Consider the following 16338-nt stretch of genomic DNA (forward strand, 5'->3'; position numbering starts at 1 on the left):
GAGGTTACCTCAGGTTATCTTGAGGCTCTCTCAGGTTACTCAGGACTGCCTGTGGTTCTCCTGAGGTTACCTCAAGCAATCCTGAGGCCCTACCTCAGGACCTCAAACCCGGCTGTTGGTCCTCAAGGTTACCCCAAGAAACGCTGAGGTTGTGCCTCAGGACCTCAGACCTCGCTTTCGCTCTTTTGAGGTAATCTCAAGCAATTCTGAGGTTCAACCTCAGAACCCCACAGGCCTCAAGGATAGGACAAAGACAAGGAAACAAACATAGTGTCAACTTGCAAGCATATCTGCGTTGTACGTATTTTATTTGCACATATTTATCTCTTACATAAAATGCCTTCGCCATATGCGGTGATGTTCCTCATTTCTTTGCCTCCATGTGGCGGGACGATGTCATTCTTTTGCCCTTTTCAATGACCTGCGAAAGGAATACGGTATCTTAGGAAGGATTCATCCCAGAGGAACGCAATACCTACGACACTCAATTTACACGTGCCTTTGAGAGCACAAATGAAGAATAGGGTGACGGGTAACGGCCATACCCGTACTATTCTGTTGAACTAAATTACGTCGCTTTTAGTGCGTCGTATCACATGCGTTAAAAGCATGGGATCCAGGATTCGAAGACAGTTACGTAAATCGAACAGTTACCACAAAAACAACATTTAAGTCTCACCAACGCCCGGCAATGATCTGAAAGAACGCAGATGACGAAGTCAGCGAGTGCCGACGGAAGGATTCGAACCCGCACCTTTCTGACTGCAGAGAGGTGTGTTGAAGGGAGAGCGTGTCGGCGCAGTGTAATTGGTATCGCGCACCTGACCAGCAATCAAAGAAGTGCAGGTTCGAATACCGCAGCTGACACGTGCTGACGTTCGGCTACTGCAGCCTTTCATTTCAAAGACAATTGTCCGATATGCGTCTGTCAAAGCTGATACACGCAACCCCGATTGCCTTGTCAGGTGCGAGCTAAGGCATTATCTTTGCAATTTGCATTTCGCTCAGCCGGGTCACTCATTACTTCTGGGCTGTCTATGTATCACTGTACGGGCACATGCAAGCGTGATACAGGCAAAATAAAAAAGAAAAAAAGAAAGAGATCGCCTTAACTGCGTTACGGACCTTGCCCGTGTGCACTTTCTTCTCGTCTCTGGTTTCGGGTTTCTCGCTATGGAGAAATACAATGAAACGTTCTGGCGCCGCTATACGACTGATTCATAGAAATCTACTGGATCCAGCAACCCTACTGAACTACATATGAAGGGCTCATACAGGACTCTATGTTGTCATTTTGAACGTCTGCATCCGCGGTCGACGCTACACACTAAACTTTTTTACACCCTTTCCAGTGTAAAAATTGTGTTTGATAACTCACACATATTTGGGTGTAAAGTCTGTAGGGTGTAAGCAGTTACATCCCTTAGAACGGTGCACCTCTGTATTTGCTTTTGGAAATTTATTACATCATTGTAAAGATTGAGACCGCGACTTGAATGTAGGCCGCACCATACACCGGTAGTGACGTCATTTTTCTGTCAAACTGTCAAATGGTCATTTTGCTGAATATATTCACGGGAACGTGCTCTAACTTTTTTACGTACCTTAATGCGTTTCTGCGCATGGAAATGAAACTTAAACTTCGCTTGCATCGAATTACCGTCGTTTTGCACTCACTGTTCGTGACGTCACGGTGAGTAAGAAACCGAAACGGGATATGGTTCGGGTGTTCGATTTAATTCGATCCCTCGAAAACTATTTCATTTTCAGATGTGTCCTTGCACATACAGTATGTATGCCGGGAGAAGAACGTTATTGAGGCGGAATCTGAATACCCGCTGGGGTCTCTACTGTCCCTTTTTAATATGCTTTTGCTATGCCATTCTGTTCTTCTATTATGTTATGTTATTCGAAGGCCGCATTAGATTGAAAAAGTTTCATCAATTTTTTTTTCCCGCATGGTTGTGTACATATTAAGTGCAGTCCATTATTGCCATGCCCGTGTTCACCTCTGAGACCCTAAATAAAATATTCACAGTTACTGATCTTGGTAGTTGGCCTGTGTAAGAAGTCGGCTGGCATCATTTGCATATCATTTAATTATGTGAAGTTCTAAGTAATGTGCATGATGTTCAGTGCCACACTTAAAAACCCCTTATGAAAAAAAATACTATTTTCTACAGAATTTCTATAGGAAACCCTAGATAGAGCGCATAAGAAATAGATTAAAACTTGTATCTACTCCGAATGGAGTTTCTATGAATAAATGGGAATACTATTGGATAGAAAATAGATAAAGCATTTATATATACATTGAAAACAAAGTAGTTAGACATAGGATAGAAAGTTGCCCCATTTTTCTATACTGATTGTGTTCATGTAGGATATAAAGTTGCCCAATTTTTCTACACAGATTGTGTTCATGTAGGACACAAAGTTGCCTCATTTTTCTATACTGACTGTATTTATGTACTATTTGAAGTGGACTTTACTGTCAATAGATGGTGCGTTACGAAACGGGTTACGAAAGAATTTTGAAGAGGGAGCCGATGGCGGTAGCTCGATAATCTTCTTCTGTATTTCAAAAACCAGGAACTTTCCATTTATTTTTGTATTGCCAACTGTAGGATGGGACAAGCATAAGCTTGCCCACATCACGGTTCAAAAATAGTACTGCTCTCGCCCAAAAAACGAAGAGCAGGCGAAGACAGCCGTTTCGAGCTTTCCATTTATTTCACCGCCACATCCCACTCACTGCGTGCCATCACACTCCAAACCGCAAAAAAAAAAAGAAAAAAAAAGAACCAAAAAGAAACCGAAGAAATACGTAAAATAAACAAAAGCAAGAGGGAAACGCTTGTATTGTTGACTGATTAGATGAGTCACAAAATTAGTGAGCCCATCTTCCTTATCTTTTAGCCTACCACTCCCTATATCCTTAATTTACTGATTTGCTTTATTTTCCCCAACCAAGTCAACAACAAAGAGGGAAACGCTTGCACACGCACACACCTGCGAGGTGTTTGCAGAGGAACAGATACTGGTAAAACACGCAACGAAATGACTAGGCCACATGTGGAGCCGTCTTAGCTCGAGATGCAACCACACGGGTGAGGAGAGCACGCATAGATTGTTATTTCGGTAGCGAATAACAACCATTAAAAATATTTCCTCCAACTGGTTAGTATATTACTGCATTAAGGACTGTGTTTATTACTCAAATTACTCGAACTAACCCAGCACAATCTCCACACCAAATTAATGTGGTGCTGCACGTTGCGCATGCATGGAGCCAGCCCCGTACTATACGATTAGCTACATGCTATCGGTGAGTTACACTTGGTTTAAACGATAGTATAGACAGTTGAAATAGGTACAAAAATGGCACTTCCGCCCTGGTTTACACATACACTTTTTATACCTTTTCTTCTGACAGTGTAGAAGCAACAGTTCGTCAAGTGCAACATTAAAAAGTAATAAACGGTAAATGTTGCCTGAAGTGATAAGTCACAATATTGCTATTAGCATTTGTATCTATGCCCATACATGCACAAATCACGTGTATTAGTTGTTCTTCAAATGTACAGCAAAAACAAGTAACACATGTCCGTAAATAAGACCTTTCGGCGCCTAGTATTAGCTCTATAGAGACTGTATAGAAAATGTATACATTCTAGTTCCTGAATCCTGTATAGAATGTGTATAGAGTTCAGTTAAAAACCCTATACAGTTTTTATCTATTTCCTATGCACAAAATTGACACTAGATACGATAAACAGATTATGTATAGGTCCTGTATAGAAACTAGAAAATCATTCTTATTGCCTGCGTGCCGGCTGCTTTTCCCGTCGGCACAGGGTGCGGGCCACCACCGCTCCTGTGGCTATGGGCGACCGGCACTCGGTGTCGGGATAGGTGGCGGTGGTTTTCTCGCCGGTAGCGGGATTTTGAACACCGTGGGAGTATTACTAGGATTTATATTGACACGGTTTATTTCGGCACGATTTATTTCGGAACGATTTATTTTGGACGGTTTATTTCGGTCACCACCCGAGGGGAGCACGCATAGATTGTTATTTCAGTAGCGAATAACAGTCACTAAAAACATTTCCTCCAACTGTTAATATATTACTGCATTAAGGACTGTGTTTATTATTCAAATTACTCGAACTAGACCAGCACAATCTCCACACCAAATTAATGAGCCAGCCCCGTACTATACGATTAGCTACTGCGATCAGTGAGTTACACTTGGTTTAAACGATGGTATAGACAGTTGAAATAGGTACAAAAATGGTACTTCCGCCCTCGTTTACCTTTTTTTATACGTACGCTTTTTATACCTTTTCCCCTGACAGTGTAGAAGCAGTTCTTCAAGTGCAACATTAAAAAGTACTAAACGGCAAATGTTCACGTTGTCTGAAGTGATAAGTCACAATATTGCTATTAGCATTTGTATCCATGTTCATACATGCACACATCACATATATTAGTTGTTCTTCAAATGTACAGCAAAAAAAAAGTAGCACATGTTCGTAAATAAGATCTTTCGGGACAGCTATAGTATTAGCTCTATAGAGACTGTATAGAAAATGTATACATTCTAGAGTCTGAATCCTGTATAGAAACTGTATAGAGTTTACCAGTTAAAAACCCTATACAGCTTCTATCTATTTCCTATGCACAAGATTGACACTAGACACGATAGATAGATTCTCTCTAGGTCTTGTATAGAAACTAGAAAATCATTTTCATAAGGGACATTGGAGTGCATGGACTATCCTCACAGCACAGAACGAACACAAGCTAAGGTGCATAGGTCCCATCGCTGCTAAAATTACAGAAATGCTGTGTGCAGCTCACCCGCCTTTTACAGCCTATGGACCTGATGACCTTCTCACGGAGGGGTGTAAAAAGCAGGCAGAAGGGCGTACACAGAAGGATACACCCCCTTTACACTCAAATGGGTGTTAGACAGCTAAGTGTGGGGTGTAAATTGTGCAATACGCCCTTTTAACACCTACAGAAGTGTGAAGTTTTTTAGTGTGTAAGGCACAACAGGATAATTGAACCAGGAGGTACGCAAGGGAACATTGTGTTACGGAAGGTACCAAGTAGCTGCTTCAGTGTTTGACGGTCGGTGAGGTTCACTTCGCGTACGAGGTGACAATAATGCGAGTGTACTATATACTAATACTGTTTGTCCTGAAAAGTTTGGTTGGCTCCTTTGTAGACACCGAGCGCACGAAATCGGCAGTGTTGTTGTTGGCGGTGATGGAGAAAAGACTGACTTATACCTTTTTGTAACCTGAAGAAGTGCAGTCTCGTGCACGAAAGTCTTGTTTACCATGTGTAAATAAATAAGTTGTTCCTAGCGTTTAATATCACTCTTCGGTCTTACATTACTTTAACCCCAAACCAATGGTTGCGCGATCTGCGGTTTTGTCAGCCCCGTCGTCCTCCAATCAGAGTAGCGTATACAGCACCCTGCCCTCGACAAAATGGCAGTTGTCCTGTCCTTCTTGACCCCAGCATCTTTTTGCGCACCCTGAATGTAGCGTGAATTTGTATTATTCAACACGCCCATTCTTTTATACTTCTTCCAGCCTGTCTCGTGTAACATTTCAAGCAAATATTCCGATAACTTTCACGACCTCATGAAACTACCAAAACCACATCTTCACTGCCATTCGCTGACATCATAGGAACTGTAGAGGTAAATCGACGAAACCCTTGCACTTCTAACTGTAGAGGCTTACATTGCGAGTTTTTTCATCCGTGGTAGGCATGGACCAAAGGAGCCTTGAAGTAGACAGGAGCAGCCAGCTTCGCCACAACGGGGACGTGGTGCGATTGGTGGAAGTAGGAGTAGCTGACGGCGGTAGGCACCTTAGCTACAACGGGGGCGGCTACCACAGCAGGAGCAGCAACCACAGGTGCAGCCACCTTGTGCACAAAAGGGGCGGCAAACACGGGAGCTGGGGCGTAGTGGGCATAAGGAGCAGCAACGTAAGCTGGGGCAGCTCCGAAGTAGCCGGCCTGGGCGGCAGCGGCCAGGGCGAACAGGAGTGCTACGGCAAGCTGCAGAGTGTGTCGGGCATGCTTTCGTTTAGTGGTCATAATGATACTCATACGCATCTATCAAATGGATGCAAGTGCCTCAATCATCATCCCCAATCATCATCACAAAAATAAAGTCGTTGTTGTCGATTCAAGTGCGCAACAGAAAAGCATAGTCGGTTGAAATTGAGAATCAATGATATTGCATCTGGAATAGTCAATAGAACAGAGTCCTGCTTTGGACATTGTGTGAAACGCGTTCAAATGTGGCAGCTTTGAAGTGGGATCATTGAAAGCATGCCATGTGGTGCCAGGTGGTTCTATAGGGTTATGGACGCATCAACATGGTTGTCGGTCACACTATCGCTTTAATAAAGAGCAAGAGTATTTGTTGCCACCTCCTAACCGACTACTACAGTCGTGTCCAGCCCAACAATATCAGTTCCAGTGTCTTAAAAACATCTTAGAAGAATCTTAATTTAATGCGCGGAAAAAACGTACATCTCGCGATCCTGTCTATACATATGAGAAAATGCAATGCAGAACAGAATGCATTTGTCATACTTCGCTCAATATATTCCCTGTACGAAAGTGCCCTCTTGGCCTCGAGGAGGTACTCAGTGGCCTCGAGGAGGCCAGCAGCACATCGACGTCCTTCACACCCTGTGATATCCTTCCTTAAGACTTTTGTGGAAGAAACATCATTTTAGAATGTTAGCGAGACCTCCTTCCTTATGACTTTTGTAGAAGAAATATCATTTTAGAATCCTTGGTAGCGAGACCTCGCTACCATAAGAGCGCTGGAGTAGCCGACGCATTCTAGAGTTGGGTCAACATCTCCATATTTTAATTTTTAATACCGACCGGTAGAAATAGACATTCCGACAATGCTGTCTTTAAGGTGGACATGATTCTGTGAAAAGCAACAAGGATAGATGGAAGCTTAGAATGCGACACATAGCATGTCTTCACCAATGTGCAAGGATCTGCCTCTTGAGGTCAGCGCGCGAGAACGACAGGCGGAGGCCCTCGGGCTCCTTTGGAAGTATGGATTCTGCTCCTAACGAGCAGTGCCTGCACCTGTGTGCGCAGCAAACACATATCATCCTGCAGTATTTGCTCTGGAGTTTGCTGCGGTATGTTGCTCTGCAATATTTGACCAACACACTTTAGAATGGGCTAGCTTATTAAGAGAAAATCGGGAGCAGGGAAGTCAGGAGAGCATGGAAATTTGACGGTGGCAAATATGAAGGTGAGATTTACTAGATGATTTTTTTTTTCCTGTTCATCTAATAGTTCGAATCAAAATCTTGGATAGTGGTCAATTGGGGACTACCTGACTGAGGATGCGGTCAAGATGATTAATATATTATATAATATAATATATTATACACAAGAAATGCTTGCCGTCTTTGCTCAGTTTGAGTTCGGGTGTTACAAAAACAAAAATGTTGTTATTCGTGACCCGATGAATTCCGCTACTCACATACCAAATCCTGTCCTTTTGGTTTCGCATCTTTTCCTCGCCTTTTGCACAGAGTGGGGTCACAAAAAAGGAGACTCGACACTTTGAACATAGCAAGGAGTAACACATAGAACACAAACAGTCTCAAACAATGTCGCGCAAGAAGAATCAACTCACGAACTCAACGACGGTTCACAAGTTACAAACTCCCGCAATCACTACGTGTGGAACACTGCAGGTAACCTTACCGTGTTCATGATGCGGAGGCAGCGGAAAGTGCTAGGTTCGAAAGTGTTTCCGAAAGATCTACACCTTCTGAAAGCCCACCCGCTTATATACAAGAGAGAGCACGGTCATCTCTCTCAAGTTGTCACTCCTCTTTCATTCAACAGTTGTTTTCACTCACTCACCCTTTGAGGCGACCCGCGAAAAGACAACATTGGTCACCGGAACACAAAAGTCAGACGACCCGGTAACCACGTGCCTTTCTCAGCGCTCGCCCGTACAGGCGTGGTCCATCAAGAGGAGGTTAAAAAATAAAAAAAATAAAACATAAAAATAAAGCGAGAAAGCGCTCGCGCATAGCCAATGGGAAGGGTTATTATTCCAAAAAGCATGAGAAGTTGCTCGGAAAAGATAACCGTGCGGATAGCGTTTCCCCAGTGAAAAGCACTCTTGTTTCTTACGACCTTTTTCGATGCTTCTTTCTTCTTTTTAACTTCACAGTCGATAGATGAGACACGCAAATAAGGGAACATATTTCGTAACCGTGCCGGCAACTCAAACATGTAGCTTCGGTTGGCCAAGTGTCAATACCGGAATGTAATACACACGTAAAACTGCTAAGGATTTCAGGGTTTGTAAACGAGTAGTATATGAATGCGTCCAACTTCGCCAGCGTATGCAGTATTCGATTTCCCGCAGATGATCGTTGTTGGGGGAAAATTTACCTGGGACAGCAGGAAAAGTAATTGATACAAAAGGTTTCTTCCATCGGACCCCGGACGGTGGGCCAATGCACCAAAATTTATTTTGCCTGCTATGTACCTAATTTATTTACAAAGCTTATTACTGGAGAATGGGACAATCTTCATTGGAAACAAATGGCAAAATTTATTTGCTATTGAGCATTAGAGGACGGGCAAATGTGGCAATCCTGCGAATCCTGCAATGAAAGATGGGCAATGCAGAAAGTTATTTACGTACGATCCAGTTGCGTGGATAAATAGAAACTGTGGAATATGCAACAGTTAATGCAAAATGTGGCATTTAAAATTGAAAATGTAACGCTCTTCAACGTTTTGAGCTTTAAAAAGTTTTTTTTTCCTCTGCTACTGTCAGGCCATATTCCAAGACACGGTCCAAGGCGGACCGCGTTAACAACAGACTGTTTCACCTTGCATTGCTACCTGCCGTATGGGACAAGTCCCAATGCTTGACCACAGCGCGTTACAAATACATTACTGCCGTTGCCCTAAAGCAACAACAGATAAATTAATAATGATGAATGGGGAAATTCGCCACATGAGGTGAGATCCACTACCCCAAGGCACATTGTGCAGGATGAGATGTGTTCTGATGGTGAAATGATGAACGACGCCGAATAGGGGTCGATAGTCAATGGAGTCAGTGAGACATCAACAGAAACCTCAGAACCGAAACGAACCTAACCCTAACCTACACCAGTGATGGGCAAAGTACCTCAAAATTATAGTTAAAGTGAAGTACCAAGTACCTGGTGTCATTAGTACTTCAAGTACAGTACAAAGTACCCAATTCCAAATGTACTTCAAGTACAGCACAAAGTACCCAATTCCAAACGTACATCAAGTAAAGTACAAATTACTAGGCAAAGTACTTCAAGTACTCATCATGTACATCGCCAATTTAATTTGTATCACTTTGCATATCACTGTTTAGTATCTGTGTCTTGCTCTTTTGGCAAAACTTTAGTGAGCATTCTTGACAAATGCTCTGAAACCATAAAGTCCCATAGGTTAAGTGCTAATCAGATGTTATAATTTGCAGTTACATGTAGAAAGGTAATCAGTCAGCTGTGCTGTGATTATGCAAAATATTATTATACGCTGACTGATCCAAGATCACCCGCCTAGTCTGGTGTTCCGGTGCTAATCTTCTGCTATAACAGGCTAGGAAATTTCAAAGGAAAAAAAGTACAAGCCAACACAGATTATATATTTCTGAGCATTCCTAGCTGCTTTTTTGAAATACAACATGTTTTAAAAAAATGTGAAGAAAATTAAAGAGGATGAAACACGAATATGTAAGCCTTCATTTTTATACGACTGTGATATGCAGCAATGTAATCCATGTGACCAATTAAAAAAACTTAAAATGTAAAAATGAAAGCATGTGTGTCTTTCAGAGTGTTCATCTTGTAATGCAATCACACATTGTGATTGAAATTGATTATTAATTACCAATGAAGGAAACAATATATAAAAAAGCATAGAACCTTTCACTGGGAGAACTGAAATGACAATTGACCAATTTATTGTGCTGCCGGTTGCTGTGCCATAATGTTCGCGTGTCTTTGCATTTCATTTCACTTACTTACTTTTCATTTTACTCAATCATAGAAGAGTTGATACTTTTTCAACATTTCAAGCCTCGCAACAATAGACTTGCTTCAACAAATATGCTCCTTAAAAGCACAAAAATCCGTTTTGGTAAAATGTCATACTGGGAATCTTGGTACCGCATTTCACGAGAAGCGCTAAAATGATGCAACATATTTTTCCAAGAAGTTTTAACATTTGAAGTGTTGAGTGAGAAAAGGGTTAAAAATTGGGCTGTTCGGTTTTCTAGAACCATGATTAAAAACGTTAAAACCCCAGTACGGGGGAGCTAAAAAGACAGACACAGTCACATTGCAGTGAATGCACCAGTGCAATTTGTCTGTGTCTGTCTTTTTAGCTCCCCGGGACTAGGGTTTTAACGCTTTTAATCTTGAGTGAGAAGTATTGCATAGATAACTTATCATGTTTTTGTTGCCACATAACAGTTTGAGTCACCTTCAAAGTCAGGATGCAAGGATGTAAAGGATGTAAGAGAGTATTTTCATTGCGTGTCTTCTCATTCACTTGTCTATCCTCCTTCATATCATGCAGAACATAAGGAACAGAGAAATTATTATTATCGTTATTATTATTATCGTTATTATTATCGTTATTATTATCGTTATTATTATTATTATCGTAATTATTATTATCGTATAATTATTATCGTTTGTATGCTGCCAATGTGTGCTGTTCACGTGGTTGAAATAAAGCCTACTGCTCATATCACATCATCAATTGTATACATCGGTAACTACATTCCCATACACGACATCCCTTCCGGTGGGTGTACATTGTTGGTGCGTGTTTGATTTACACCAAAAACGGAATCAGTTCGTGTATCACTCAGTTATACCACAGATGGTTTTGAATCAGCAGCTCTGCTGGAAGGTGTACTTTCAATTGAGGGTGTTGAGTTAACCAGAAAATGAAACAGGGTATCATCGAATTATACACCCAAGAAGGTGTAAAAAGTTTGAGACTGTATTTTTGCAGACCGTGCCAGAAACCTGGGATACTTTGATCGTGGCCCCTTTATACGTATTCAAAATGCAGCCTACGCACTCGAGAAGAACTCCACACGAAGGGTGAAATACATGGATCAGAACGGAGAATAGAATTCAATGCAATATCTCACAGATTAAGGAAAATTATTCCGAGGAGCAATAAGGCCTCGCGTCTGTTAGACCATTAGGCAGATCGCGTTAACAACGGTGCTCTCACCATAAAAAGAATTGTTGTGCCATGCACCCCTCCACCTCGTACATGGACTTGCAGGGAGACCTGAACATCAGAAGATTTTATCTGAGACATGGAGACCTGAGCACCTTAGTATCCCTCGCCATAACCCAACAGTGTGTGTTGTCATAAAGTAGGGAACCTATCTATGGCGGCAGACCTGTTTGACACGTACTCCAACTTTAGCCTACATACTGGAGAAGACCTCTACCCGAAGGGGGATTGCTGTGCATATTCGCAAGACCCTGCGAACAATCCACAACTCAGGATGAGTCGTTTCGGGGGCTAGTATGGTCCTAGCTCTGCGACGAGAACATGGTCTCCTACTAACCTTCAATACGGAGAAAGACGCGTGTGGAAGACAACCACTGGCGAAAGCACTCCAGCGTAGGCTCTGCCCACGCCCCAGGTGCGCTCGAAGACCAGCACGAATGGCTTGATGGCAGTCTTGCGCTTGTAGAGTCAACACCACCAAAAAAGAAGCCTGCCGTCGTCGAAGTCGTTTGTCTTTACTTGTACCGTCCTTGGTCCCTTTTTACCCTGCACTGGGGTTTTATTGATTTTAGAAAGAGTAGAAAGAATCTTTCCAGGCGCAGTACTGCAAGCAATACTGCCGCGCGATCGCTCGGCTGTGTTCCAAGACGCGGTCCACCAAGGCAGACCACGTTAACAAAGGAGCTCTTACCGAGCATCCTCCCTTTTGCGCCCCTACACCGCGTACGCCGATTTGAAGAGACGCCAGAGCATTTCATGAAAGCAAATATGAGAAAAAAACCTTTCTAGGAGCAGTACTGCCAGAACACTGCCCCGCTACCGTTCGGCCGTATTCCAAGGACGGACCACCAAGGCAGACCCCGTTAACAAACATGCTGTCACCCCAAGAAGGACAGCAGGCTCGCTTTTTGCCCCCTCCACGGCGTATGCGGATTTGTATAGCCATCTGCAGGACGTGACAAGCGCAACTCTTGCCCACATCATACTTCAATAAAATAAATACGAAAAATAAATAAAATAAAATAAAAATAAATAAATAAATAAAGAAGAAAAACCAGAACTATCGCAGCAGCATCGCCCTCCAGATCAAAGTAGAGAAGCGTTCTACGACTTCTCTACTTTACCAGAGCTGTAAAATTGATATTTGATAGATATATAAATAAATAATGAGGAGATACCCAGACTCGCGCAAGACGACTGCCAACCAAATCCCGTTGGTTCCATCTTCGAATAACGTACCATTTCGATCGCTTTCTACTCGCAGAGGGCTGCCACCACATGCCCATCGTGCTCGTCGGCGATTTCAGCCTAGACGTGTTCACGAGCGAGAACGTCGATTTCCTTGACTTCATACGCCTCACCTTTTGTTTCAGGCTCGCCTCCACGACGGCGCCCACGACACTAGCCCGCTCGTGCACCGACCTAACTCCTATCATCGCCCTATACGCTTGTCGCATACGCTGCCATCGAATTAGTCACCGTCAGTCTATAGTCACCCAACAAATGATGATTGCGTTCACAACCTCGTTTCTTTTCTCAGGATACCCAGAACAAAAAAGAAAACAAAGTTTTACAGTAGCGTCTATAAGCTTCATAGAGTGTCAATCTCATTCTGGGCACCCGGATGCAGCAAGGTGTCCCGTTGATCAGCATGCGAAATGTTCGCATGTATGGAACAACCTATAGAACGCTTGTCTTAGTCTTTGTCTTTTCTTTTTTTCTTTTGTTTCCTGGAAATTGCAAGCCGCCGTAGCGCAGGCTAACCTTTTCCTCCTATTTTTTTATATAATAAACATATCCCCCCCCACACACACACGCACACAAGGACACTCAAGTATCGTGCTCCACGGACTGCGTGGTCCTCACGAGCAAGACCAGCTCGTTCTCTATTGCTGGTTAGTTCGGTCCAGTCTTAGGACTAACTTAGTCACTTAGTAACTTAGTCACAAGTGGCTAAGTCACACAACACACAAGTGACTTAGTCACAAGTGGCTAAGTCACACAACACACAAGTGACTTAGTCACAAGTGACTAAGTTACACATTTACTCGCCAATTAACCAGTTACAGTAATTAAACACTGTTTTTCTGAGAGCAACTGTCATGTTGAATGCCAGTCAGCAAAAGCTACTGAACGAAGATGGGATTAGCTTCTGAAATTGTTAGACATAAACAGGAAATTCCAAAGTAAATGTGACTAATTGCTGTCGAGATAGAGAAAATTTAATTTCAAATTTCGTTTTTCAGGTTACTTCCCGGGACTGGTTCTGTCAATCATTCAACTTTGCATTCAGTCAACCTTTGACACGAAGGAAGGCAGGCTTAACACTGTTTTTCAGAGAACTATTCTCGTTCCCACTCGACTCCCACGACGGTGCGATTGACACATCGCACATAGGCTTGTTACTTGTCTCGGCTTCTGATACTCAGCCGACTGAGCGTCGTCCAACACGCAACGAATGTGCGAAATAATCTAATGTTTCGCTAGTTTCGAGAAAAACAAATAAAATATAGCGACAGTACCTGCATATAACATCATATGTTCAGAGCTGGTGTCTTCATAATCGACAGTGACATCATTTGCAAATGACATTCTTTTTCTTCGTGTAGCTCGATGGAAAACAAACGAATGGCATTTGGTGCGAATGTCATTCGCTGGGAATGCCATTCAATTTGCCGTGTGAGAGGGCTACTGCTGCAAAGCTCGTTAAAAAAAAACTCAGAAATAGTGCAACCTACGATAATAACGACAGGACAAGGACAGTATGTTGGTTTATAACTGATCATTATGGGTGAACACAGAGACATAGAGTATGTCTCGTCCTTTGAGTTGAGTTGAGTTGATCAGAAAAGAAAGAAAAAAAATGGAGAAATAGGCACTCGTTACGAGGGCCAGCTACTCCAGATCATCGATAATGATCAACTTGCGATAAAATCGCAAAACATGGCGGGTTATATACTTCAGTATTGTTTTATCCAATCGAAGATCGAATTGCGAGCTATCAACTTGTAGTTCCCACAGTGAAGCTGGACAGTTAAACCACTTTCCAATTCTTCCGGCTGATATGTTGCCACTTTATGTCTTTTCACTCCAATCATTGCTACGCACAACTTGGCCTCCCTCTTCGACACGGAAGTACACAAAACGGCAGTACGTATTTCGTTCACTTGCAAAAATTGAATTAACGACCGCGTGCATACCGTTTAGAATGTGCTCTACGGAACTCGGCAAATGCCATTCGTGGTTAGCGGGCGCTTCGAAGAGCCACGCATTTCGAAGCTGATGACCTCGATCACTGACACGTGCAGAGGCTCCTTACTCATCGGGCAATGAAAAGTGGTCTCTTGAACCGTGGACGAGAAAGTGATCTGTACATGTAGATATCACTCGCTATACACACTCTTAGAAAAAAACGGTGGGGCGGTTAGACCTTTTAGGAGGTAATAGGCGTTGCATATGTTGCGCCTAAAAGGTTGCAAAGTTCTTCCTGCTACCTCACTCTCAAAACAGAGGGGGGGGGGGGGTCGAAGTAGCCTGCCGTTGTTGGCCGCACTGAAGTGGGTATCGTCACGACTATAGCAAAAAAAAAGGGGGGGGGGGAGAGAAGAGAGTTGACGATTTCAAATTGAGGCATATAGGCATGATGAACGATACTGGTGGGACGGAGGTTCACTGTATAGATGAGAACTTCAGAACAGAACAGAACAGAACTTCACCGCATAGCACGTTGTCCGACAATCATTGCAACGAATGAAAGGTTCATCGCTTCTGATTCGGTGAGCGATCAGGGCGTACGCCTTTTTGTAGCAATTTGGATATATGATAATTTCTTTTACCACCCTTTTACACCCTTCATCAGACGCTATATTTTCACCTAGGTGGTAACTATTTGTTTTTCACCTTTTCACCCCCTTTTTTCTTAGGGTTGCATATTACAGGTGCCGCCTCGAAACCTCTAAAAGAATGCCTTTTTTCTCTATCTCTTTCTCTGATGTCGATGTTTATTATAAAACTTGAAGGTGATAAACGTGCATATGTATGAAAGGAGAGGAGAGAGAGAGAGAGATACATGATGACGATGATATGGGGATTACCGTATGAAAGGAAGTGCGTACAGCACTAACCAGGAAGCGCTCTCTACGCATTCTTTCATTTTAATTTTCTTATCTCTTAATATTTTTATTATTCTTTTCTTATCATTATCTAGTCTTATGTAGGGATGCTGAATTAGAGGGGGTAACGTTGGGTAGACGAGCCTTCTGCCTGCCTAGACTGGCGGAACGTTGCTCGTGAGAGAGGGAAAAGGGTAGCCAGTCAGACCCTGTCATCACTTAGGTCCCCATCATCATCGTCATAATCATCCACCTCGTCGTCGTCGTCGTCCATGTCATGAGGAACTCAGAACGTTTCCTCGCCCGTTCCTTCTGGTTTTCTTCTGGCTCTTTTTAATTGGCCCAGCGCAGTTATCTTTCCTATCTGTAACAGTCTAGCGTCGTCTTAGAAAATATTGTGTCGTTTGTGAAGTCGCCATATTTGTAACACAGTATAACATCGTCTTTGTGCGACCACCAGAGACGACCGCGCTACACAATACCTGACAGCACTAAGATAGGCAACACCTCCGTATCGCCCCATCTCTCCGAGTATTTGTTGTAGAGCATTATGAACTTCCGGTACGTTCTTCTGTGCGCTGGACTGAACCACAAGAGGCGGTATGTGTCTGCCTGTGTACCGGGTACTATAGGTTGCCAATAACGTCCAGCTCCAACGACGGAACCATCTAAGTTTTCTTCGATATTGCAATGCGTTATTCTTACAAATTCTTACAAATTGCGTCTACATAGAAGCAGTACTATTTCTATGTTCAAATCTCATAAACGTATTTCAAATAAAAATTGAATAATTAAAAACAGCTAAGAATCACTTTGTTAATAATTTATTCCCACTGCTGCCGTTGTTGCAGTTTGCTGCCTTCAGCTGCTGCCTTTGCTTCCCTTTGCT

The 16338-nt window shown here is 42.8% G+C and overlaps 1 protein-coding gene across 1 annotated transcript; it reads right to left on the bottom strand.

Moving 5' to 3' along the window:
- Positions 1-289: 289 nt before the first annotated feature.
- LOC135390082 (cuticle protein 16.5-like) lies at positions 290-7914 on the bottom strand. Its single transcript, XM_064620094.1, has 3 exons — positions 7774-7914; positions 5760-6081; positions 290-421 (listed from the first exon to the last, which is right to left on the bottom strand). Exons 1-2 carry the CDS (start codon positions 7780-7782, stop codon positions 5773-5775), a joined length of 318 nt encoding a protein of 105 aa, XP_064476164.1. The 5' UTR covers positions 7783-7914; the 3' UTR covers positions 290-421; positions 5760-5772.
- Between the last annotated feature and the right edge of the window lie 8424 nt (positions 7915-16338).

The sequence above is a fragment of the Ornithodoros turicata genome, chromosome 3 (assembly GCF_037126465.1).
Source record: "Ornithodoros turicata isolate Travis chromosome 3, ASM3712646v1, whole genome shotgun sequence".
Classification (NCBI taxonomy): Eukaryota; Metazoa; Arthropoda; class Arachnida; order Ixodida; family Argasidae; genus Ornithodoros; species Ornithodoros turicata.